Source organism: Lathyrus oleraceus, chromosome 1 (assembly GCF_024323335.1).
Source record: "Lathyrus oleraceus cultivar Zhongwan6 chromosome 1, CAAS_Psat_ZW6_1.0, whole genome shotgun sequence".
NCBI lineage: Eukaryota > Viridiplantae > Streptophyta > Magnoliopsida > Fabales > Fabaceae > Lathyrus > Lathyrus oleraceus.
Window position 1 is genome coordinate 146,015,733 of NC_066579.1, and position 9,570 is coordinate 146,025,302.

The window sequence follows — 9,570 nt, forward strand, 5'->3', positions numbered from 1 at the left end:
AAAGGTTGTAAGAATGGGTAAAGAGTTTGGAAAGAGAAACATTCTTGCCAAAGAACCTTACACGCAATGGGTGAAAGAAAGAGTTGAGAAAATCCAGTTGCCATATATCTTAAAGGCTCCAGCTTTTCCTAAAACTCCTGAGCCCGAGCCCATACTCCCTGAGGACATGGAGAAACTCGTTACTAAGGTTAAGGAGCTCGAAGTGGAGAATGCCGAATTACGAATTCAGATGAACCGAGTTATCTTGGAAAATCAGAATTTGAAAGAGGAACGTAAGGGAAAAGCCCAAGAACTTGAGGATAGCAACAAGAGAGCTAGGCTATTGGAAGACCAGAAAGATGATCTTGATCATATCCTATTGGGTTCCACATCAGTGATCCGAACCAGGAAGGAAGAGCTCAAGAAAGCTGAGTATAGGATCTGTGAGCTAGGGAGAATGTTGGATAAATCTCTTACGGATAAAAAAGAAATTAAGCTCGACTTTGAGGCACAGATCCGTGACTTGAGGGACGCTCTGAAGAAATGCGAGGAAAAATTGTCTCGCGAGATACTCCAAAAGGAAGAAGCTGAAAGAAACTGTCACCATCTCAGGTACCAGTTGGAAGAAGCTACTAGGAGGTTTGCAGTTTTGGAGAGCCAAGAGGGTGATGCAGCCTACTTACTCCTGAAGAATGATTGTGTGTACTGGAAGAGGTTGTACAGAGAAGCTAGAGCAACCTTAGATGAAGATCAAAAGGTCATCAAGGAACTCCAAGAGCTCTATGTTGAATGGAATGGTAAGTTCCGCAACTTGGCTAGGTTTGTTAACCTCAACATGTTGGAACTCCCAGAAAAACTCCAGGAATCGGATTGGTGTATGTGTCCAGAAAACACGCCTCCTCAAGTTTTTAACTTCGTCAAGTTTATCAAGAAGATGATGAATGAGCTCACCACAGATCTGGCTACAATCTTAAGAGCTGAGACAGAACTTAAGTTTACTTGTACTTGAATTTGAATTGTTGGTGTTTAAATCTTTTTGTATTCGAATCATGTGTACTTGAAGTTAAATCCTTTTGTATTCGAATTTGATTTTGATTAATGGAAGTTGTCATTTTAGTTCTCAATTATTACATGTTATTCTTATATTCTAACATTGCTTGAACAAATAATAAAGATAACTAAGAGTTTTGCAAACAAATGCATCCATACATGCATTCATGCATTTTCAAAAAAAAAGAGTCTCACTCCGCCCTTTCTTCCATCAGTTTCACGCTGAATTTTCAACACTAGTATAATACTCGCGCCAGAGCAAGACAGAGAATGGCTGAACAAGAACAAGAGAGCGCCCGAGTTAGAGCTGAACTAGATGAAATCAAAGGAGGCATGTCCCAGATGCGAGAGATGCTGCAAGCTTTAACCTTCAGGTTTGAGGTTCCGCAGACGACCGTGATTTCAGAGACCACGGGCCCGGCAGTGGAAGTCCCACCTCAGAGGACGTTACCCTCAACCCTTCCTCCGTATGGACTACCTTATGACTTCGTCCCCCGAGCGGAGGTGGTGCACGACATGGGGCAATCTGTCCAACAAGCCGTGCCATTACCGGTTTACACTGAGGCACGTCCTATCATCCATACCGTGGTTCCACCAGCCGCCTATGCTAGGCATGTTCCCCATTATGAAGATCAAAACCACATGTATCAGACTGTTGACTCAACCGTTGCTGGTGACGAAGTAAGGTTTGAGGATTTCAGAGAAGTAAAGGAGAACATGCAGCTCCTTGAGAAGAAGTTCCGGGATTTAGAGGGTGACCATGTCTTTGGATCTGCTGCCAAAGAAATGTGCCTTGTATCCGGGTTGGTGATTCCAGCAAAATTCAAAACTCCGGACTTCGACAAATACAAGGGGCATACTTGTCCGAAAAGCCATCTCATCATGTACTACCGAAAAATGGTTGCACACGTGGAGGATGACAAGCTGATGATCCATTGCTTTCAAGACAGTTTGAGTGGGGCTCCTTCCAAGTGGTATTTGAGTCTGGATCAGAATAGGATCAGGTGTTTCCAAGACCTGTCAGATGCGTTCATAAAACACTACAAGTATAACATGGATATGGCGCCTGACATAAGACAGTTGCAGAGCATGTTCCAACATGACAAGGAGTCCTTCAAGGAGTATGCTCAAAGATGGAGGGAATTGGCTTCTCAGGTTGAACCACCTCTTGCCGAGAAAGAATTTGCCGAACTGTTTATCGACACGGTCCAACCCCAGTTCTACGAGAAGATGGTTGGAAGTGCTTCTTTGGGATTCTCCGAGCTTGTTGCTATAGGAGCTCGTGTTGAATATGGTGTAAGGAATGGAAAGCTGGCGGCTGTAGCTGGAACTTCAAACGCTAATCAAAAGAAGTTCTCTGGAGGGTTTCCTAAAAAGAAGGAAGGGGAAACAAATGTTGTGACCGTTGGTCAAGGAAGAGCTCCTCCAAGAAGGAGACCACAACAATATCCACCTCAGCAATATGTTCAACAACCAATTCCCTATCAACAACCCATGTATCCCATCCAGTATGCTCCATAACCGTATGTAGCTGCCGTGACGCCCGCATTCAATCAACAGCCTGCTCAGGCTTATCAAGCGCCTCCAGCTTATCGACCAGCTCCAGTTCAACAACATGCTGCGGCTCCTCCAGCTTATCAACAAACACCAGCAGCTCCTGTTTATCAACAACCGAGAGCGTAAGCGCCGAGGCAGAATGCTCAGAACCAAAATAGGAGACAAGGGGAGAGGGTGACCTTCAATCCAATCCCAATGTCCTACACTGAGTTGTATCCTTCCCTATTGCAAAAGGGGTTGGTGGTTCCCAAACCTTTGGGACCTCCACCTGACCGTCTTCCTCCATGGTACAACCCTAATACACACTGCCCTTTTCATGAAGGTGCCCCCGGGCATGACCTAGAGGGCTGCTACGCTCTGAAGCATAGGGTTCATGAGCTAATTGAGAGCAAGATCTTGTCTTTTAAGGACATGGGACCGAATGTGAAGAATAATCCCCTTCCTCCCCATGGAAATCCTGAAGTCAACGCCATTGAAGAAGCTTTTGTTGGTGTTACGGTTGAGAAGGTGGAGGATGTAAAGACTCCTTTGGCAGCATTCCATGCCCGATTGGTGGAAGCTGGCCTGGTTAATGTTGATCATGACAACTGTGAAGAGTGCGCCACACACCCAAAGGGATGTCAGGTGGTACGAGACAACATTCAAAACTTGATGGATGAAGGAGTGCTTCAAGTCTCCAGTGTTGCAAAGAACGAAGACGTGTTGGTAATTGAACCTTGTTTCAATTTACCTGAACCAGTTGAAATCCCATATTATAGTGGTGGAGTGGTCCCGGTGAACAGTAAGCCGTTGCCTGTCGAGATATGTATGCCCGTGCCTTTTCCCTACGAGAGCACCAAGGCTGTACCTTGGAAATATGAGATTACCGCTGTAGACAAGGTAGCTGATGGAAGTTCAGACGCTGAAGTGACAAAAGATGTAAGTGAAGACGTCACCAATATTGCAGGAATGAGCAGAATGACCCGTAGTGGTCGAATCTATACGCCCAAATTCAACGTGACTCCTCAAGGGCCGACCAAGGAATCAACAGTCGCAGCTCCCACTAAAGAACCCGAAGTGGTCCAATCCGAAGATGCTGTTGAATTCTTGAAGTTAATCAAGAGAAGTGACTACAAAGTGGTGGATCAACTGCATCAAACACCATCTAAGATCTCTATTCTGTCTCTGTTATTGAGCTCCCAAGCCCATAGGGAAGCTTTGTTGAAGGTGCTTGCTCAAGCTCATGTAACACAAAGCATAACAGTAGACCAATTTGATGGAGTAGTTGCAAATATCACAGCCTGCAATACTTTGAGCTTTAGTGGAGAAGAATTACCTGAGGATGGAAAAAATCACAACCGTGCTCTCCATATCTCGGTGAAATGCAAAGATGATGCTTTGGCGAGAGTGTTGGTTGATACTGGATCTTCGCTGAATGTTATGCCAAAGAGAACACTCGCCAAATTATCTTATCAAGGACCAGCTATGAAGCCTAGTGCCTTGGTAGTGAAAGCTTTTGATGGTTCCAGGAGAACAGTGATTGGAGAGGTTGAATTGCCCATATTGATTGGTCCTCATGTATTCCCAATTAATTTCCAAGTCATGGATATTAATCCAGCATATAGCTGCTTATTGGGGCGTCCCTGGATTCATGTTGCAGGGGCAGTTACCTCCACCTTGCATCAGAAAATGAAGTTTGTAGTGGACAATCAATTAATCATCATTTCTGGAGAGGAGGACTTTGTGGTCAGTCACCTTTCATCCTTCAGATACATTGAGGCTGATGAGGACGCTTTGGAAACTTCTTTCCAAGCTCTTGAAATAGTCAATGCCACTTTTGTGGAAATGAAGGACCCTGTTGGGAAAGCTTGTTCATCCTTCGCGTCTCTGAAAAGTGCAAAGTCTAGTATTGAAGGAGGAAACCCTGAAGGTTGGGGTCAACTTATTGATATTCGTGAGAAGCATGATCGCTTTGGTCTGGGATATGTGCCTTCCGCTGCGAAACGAGCCCGCGTCCCTACAAAGGACAACACCCGAAGCATCCAGGAAGTATTCCTCAGCACAGGATTCATCCATGGAGATCAAGTCAATGCAATTGAAGATAGCACCGCGAATGAAGATGAGCCATGTTTGGTTTACCGGTGTGAGACAGCTTTGAACAACTGGAAGGCGGTTGAGATCCCCGAGATTTTTCCCTTGTCAAAGTAATAATTGTTGTATTTTTCCTTTCAAATCCTTAGCTCTGCCCAAGGCTAATGGATCATGTTGTATGGGCCCCTTTTTCATTTTCAAATAATCATTATCATTGAATGAAAGACATTTTGTTAAATTCTTATTCATTTATTTTGCTTTCTTTTAAGAAAATGGCAATCTTTTCAAAAACAAAAAAATATTTCATTTATGCATTTTTTATTTTTACTTTTTCTAAAAGAAATCAATCATTCAAACATGCAGAATAAATGATAACCCCGTTGAATCCAATGACTTTACTACCTCTCATAACTTTGACTCCCCTATCTACCAAGCGGAAGAGGAGAGTGAAGAAGATTGTTACATCCCCGACGAACTGGCAAGGCTGCTCGAGCATGAGTCCAAAGCCCTTCAGCCACATGAAGAACCGGTGGAAACAATCAACCTTAGCACAGAGGAAGAGAAGAAAGAAGTCAAAATTGGCACCACACTTGAAGCAAGCATCAAAGAGATATTGGTTAAGCTGCTACAAGAATATGTGGATGTATTTGCATGGTCATACCAGGATATGCCAGGTCTAGACACCGACATCGTTGAGCACAAGCTGCCACTTCAGCCAGACTGCCCGCCAGTAAAACAGAAACTCTGAAGAACAAGACTAGATATGGCTCTGAAGATTCGTGAAGAAGTCAAACGACAATTTGACGCTGGTTTTCTCGCAGTGGCGAAGTACCCACAATGGGTAGCTAATATTGTACCTGTGCCCAAAAAGGATGGAAAGGTGAGGATGTGTGTTGACTATAGGGATCTGAACAAAGCTAGTCCAAAGGACGATTTCCCTCTACCACACATTGATACTCTGGTAGACAACACTGCAAGATTGGCTGTCTTCTCCTTTATGGACGGTTTTTCGGGATACAATCAAATCAAGATGGCTCCAGATGACATGGAGAAGACCACTTTTATCACCCCTTAGGGCACGTTTTGCTATAAGGTAATGCCTTTCGGTCTCAAAAATGCTGGGGCAACTTACCAAAGAGCTATGGTCACTCTTTTCCATGATATGATGCACAAGGAGATAGAGGTCTATGTAGACGACATGATCGCTAAATCTCAGAATGAAGAAGATCATATGAACCATCTGAAGAAGCTGTTTGAACGCCTCAGAAAGTTTAGATTACGATTAAACCCTGCAAAATGCACATTTGGTGTTCGTTCAGGGAAGTTGCTTGGTTTCATTGTTAGTCAACGAGGAATTGAGGTAGACCCTGACAAGGTCCGAGCTATACAAGAAATGCCTGCTCCACGCACCGAGCGAGAAGTCAGAGGTTTCCTTGGACGTTTGAATTACATCTCAAGGTTTATCTCACATATGACGGCCACGTGTGAGCCTATCTTCAAATTGCTTCGAAAGGATCAAGTTGTTGAATGGAATTCTGATTGTCAAAATGCTTTTGAGAAGATCCGTCAATACTTGCAAGAGCCTCCTATTCTGATTCCACCTGTCCCAGGAAAGCCATTAATCATGTATATGACTGTGCTTGAAGGGTCAATGGGATGCGTGCCGGGGCAGCATGACGAAACTGGTCGGAAAGAACATGCTATTTACTATCTGAGTAAAAAGTTTACCGATTGTGAAAGTCGATATTCACTTTTGGAGAAAACTTGTTGTGCGCTAGCATGGGCCGCTCGTCGTTTGAGGCAGTACATGATTTGCCATACTACTTTGTTGATCTCAAAGATGGATCCAATAAAGTATATCTTTGAGAAACCTGCCTTAACGGGAAGACTTGCCCGTTGGCAGATGCTTTTGTCAGAGTACGACATCCAGTACGTAACCCAGAAGGCAATTAAGGGAAGTGTGTTAGCAGAGTATCTTGCTCACCAACCAGTCGAAGACTATCAGCCCTTGAAGTTTGATTTCCCCGATAAGGATATAATGGTGATAAAGGATTGTGAGATCCCAGGCCCAGATGACGGACCAGAACCAGGATCTCGATGGAAGCTCGCGTTCGATGGTTCTTCCAATTACAGTGGTCATGGTGTGGGAGCTGTTTTGATGAATCCAAATGGTGGCTTTACTCCATTCACAGCAAGGTTGTGCTTTGATTGTACAAATAATGTTGCCGAATATGAAGCCTGTATCCTTGGTCTTGAAGCCGCAATTGATCTCCGAATCAAGATCCTTGAGGTGTATGGAGATTTAGCCTTAGTGATCTACCAAGTCAAAGGAGAATGGGAAACTCGCGATGCGAAGCTGATCCCGTATCGCGCTCATGTTGTGAAGATGATAGAATACTTCGACGATATCACTTTCCATCACATCCCAAGGGTAGAAAATCAAGTGGCTGACTCTTTGGCAACATTAGCATCAATGTACCAAGTCAGATTCCATAATGAAGCTCCGCTTATTCGAATCGAACGAAGAGATGAGCCTGCTTACTGTCAGCTGATTGAAGAAGAAACTGATGGTAAACCATGGTTTCATGACATCAAGCGATATCTTCTAAGTCAAGAGTATCCAGAAGACGCTACATTGTTGGATAAGAAAACTCTGAGGAGGTTATCGTCCAAATTCTTTTTGAGCAATGATGTGCTTTACAAGAGAAACCATGACATGGTTCTGCTCAGATGCGTGGATAGACACGAAGCAGACATGTTAATCAAGGAGATTCATGAAGGATCCTTTGGAACCCATGCTAATGGTCATGTCATGGCCAAAAAGATTTTGAGAGCTGGCTATTACTGGTTGACCATGGAATCCGATTGTTTCAGCTATGCTAGAAAATGTCATAAATGCCAAATTTATGCTGATAAGGTGCATGTACCGCCAACACTTTTGAATGTCTTGACATCACCTTGGCCTTTTTCAATGTGGGGCATCGACATGATTGGTGCTATAGAGCCCAAGGCTTCCAATGGTCATCACTTCATCCTGGTTGCCATCGATTACTTTACTAAATGGGTAGAGGCTGCTTCCTACACCAATGTGACGAGACATGTGGTTGCTCGCTTTATCAAGAAGGAGATTATCTGTCGCTATGGAATCCCAAGCAAGATCATCACCGACAACGGTTCAAACTTGAACAATAAGACAATGACAGAATTATGTGAGAGTTTCAAGATTGACCATCATAATTCTTCTCCATACCGTCCAAATATGAACGGTGCTGTTGAAGCTGCCAATAAAAATATCAAGAAGATCCTGCAAAAGATGGTGAAGACTTATAAGGACTGGCACGCGATTCTCCCCTTTGCTTTGCATGGATACCGGACCTCAGTCCGCACTTCAACAGGGGCAACCCCATTCTCCTTAGTGTATGGGATGGACGCAGTTCTCCCAGTCGAAGTAGAGATACCTTCCACAAGAATATTGATGGAAGCCAAGCTGGATGAAGCTGAATGGATCCAGAATAACTATGATCAACTTAATCTCATTGATGAGAAGCGGATGACCGCACTGTGCCATGGACAATTGTACCAGCAACGAATCAAGAAGGCATTTGACAAAAAGGTCCGTCCTCGAGAGTTCAAGGAAGGAGATCTCGTGCTCAAGAAGATCTTGCCAGTACACAAAGATTCACGTGGGAAGTGGACTCCCAACTATGAAGGGCCATACGTTGTAAAGAGAGCATACTCTGGAGGTGCTCTATTTCTCACAACTATGGATGGCGAAGAGCTCAGTCAACCTGTGAACTCTGATGCAGTCAAAAGATATTATGCCTAACAAATCCCGGTGGACTGAAAACCCGAAAGGGCGGTCCAGGCAAAAGTTAGGGATAAAAAAAATGGTAGCTCGTTTGTAGCACCTCAAATTTGCACCTATCATTGTACATACATTCTCATATTAGGTCATAACATAACATGGTCCACTGCATAGCATTGCATTGTCCCTTTTTCCCAAGTGCAAGATCATCAGAGGAATTAGGTCAAACTGATCAGGAGATCAGTCAGTCAAGCAAGCAAGCACAATTTCCAAGGAGCCAAGGCCCTAGGGTTGGTCCAACATGTTCACATGACTTGGGGATCCATTTGAAGTGTTTAGGTCAAAGATTGGATGTTCAGAGGTCATCATTCAATGCACAGTCAGTCAGAAACCCTAAAAAGTCAAACTTGGTCAACTGGGTTTGATTTTATGGTTTTGATGGATGGATTTGGTTTGAGAGAGCTTATGCATGTCCATAGAGGCCTCATGTAACATGTCAAACACCATCATGGAAGAATTTGAAGCCAGACAAGAAATTTCCAAAAATAGAAACTTGACCTGTAATTGGAATTTGCCAAAAATGGAAACTTCTTGATCCCAAACTTACATCATGATACAAGCTTCAAATGAACTTTTGCCCAACATGAAAGTTGAAGATCTTCTTCTCCCATTTCCAAAAAGTCCAAGAACTCTCAATCCCCATGTATGGTTGGAAAGTTATGATCAATTCATTTTCAAAAATTCTTGAACTTCAAAAGGCCATATCTCTCAAACCATTTGGCCAAATTGGGTGAGGTTTTTTCCAACAAGTCACATTTGACCTCCTCTTTCCAAAAATATAACCATCATTCACCAAAACCTCATAGATCAAAATGGCCTTTTTTGACTTACTTGAATTATTTTTAAGTGAAGTGAAATTTTGACTTTTTGATTTAACCATTTTAACCACTTTGGCCTTTCAAATATGGTCTGAAATGTTGATTATGACTTGTTGCAAGCCCAATTTCGTGCAGGCATACCCCCATTACCAACTTGTTTGAAAATTAGCAAAAACACAAAAGTTACAAATTGCCAATTACCAAGTTAATGAAGCTTGCTTAGCAACATAA

The 9,570-nt window shown here is 43.3% G+C and overlaps 2 protein-coding genes across 2 annotated transcripts; both read left to right on the forward strand.

The window, feature by feature from the left end:
- The first annotated feature begins 1,299 nt into the window (after positions 1 to 1,299).
- Positions 1,300 to 2,550, forward strand: LOC127096307 (uncharacterized). Its single transcript, XM_051034896.1, has one exon. It carries the CDS (start codon positions 1,300 to 1,302, stop codon positions 2,548 to 2,550), a length of 1,251 nt encoding a protein of 416 aa, XP_050890853.1.
- A 447-nt stretch (positions 2,551 to 2,997) lies between these two features.
- On the forward strand, positions 2,998 to 4,773 carry LOC127096315 (uncharacterized). The gene is made up of 3 exons (XM_051034903.1): positions 2,998 to 4,087; positions 4,226 to 4,311; positions 4,417 to 4,773. Exons 1-3 carry the CDS (start codon positions 2,998 to 3,000, stop codon positions 4,771 to 4,773), a joined length of 1,533 nt encoding a protein of 510 aa, XP_050890860.1.
- The last annotated feature ends 4,797 nt before the right edge of the window (positions 4,774 to 9,570 follow it).

What these genes read in the sequence shown, in the direction of transcription:
- LOC127096307 (XM_051034896.1), top strand. Translation starts at nt 1,300, where the DNA reads ATGGCTGAACAAGAACAAGAGAGCGCCCGAGTTAGAGCTGAACTAGAT.
- LOC127096315 (XM_051034903.1), top strand. Translation starts at nt 2,998, where the DNA reads ATGGGACCGAATGTGAAGAATAATCCCCTTCCTCCCCATGGAAATCCT. An exon ending in GGTAGTGAAAGCTTTTGATG is followed by an intron (nt 4,088 to 4,225) that starts GTTCCAGGAGAA and finishes TTCATGTTGCAG; the next exon opens with GGGCAGTTACCTCCACCTTG. An exon ending in CTGGAGAGGAGGACTTTGTG is followed by an intron (nt 4,312 to 4,416) that starts GTCAGTCACCTT and finishes GTGGAAATGAAG; the next exon opens with GACCCTGTTGGGAAAGCTTG.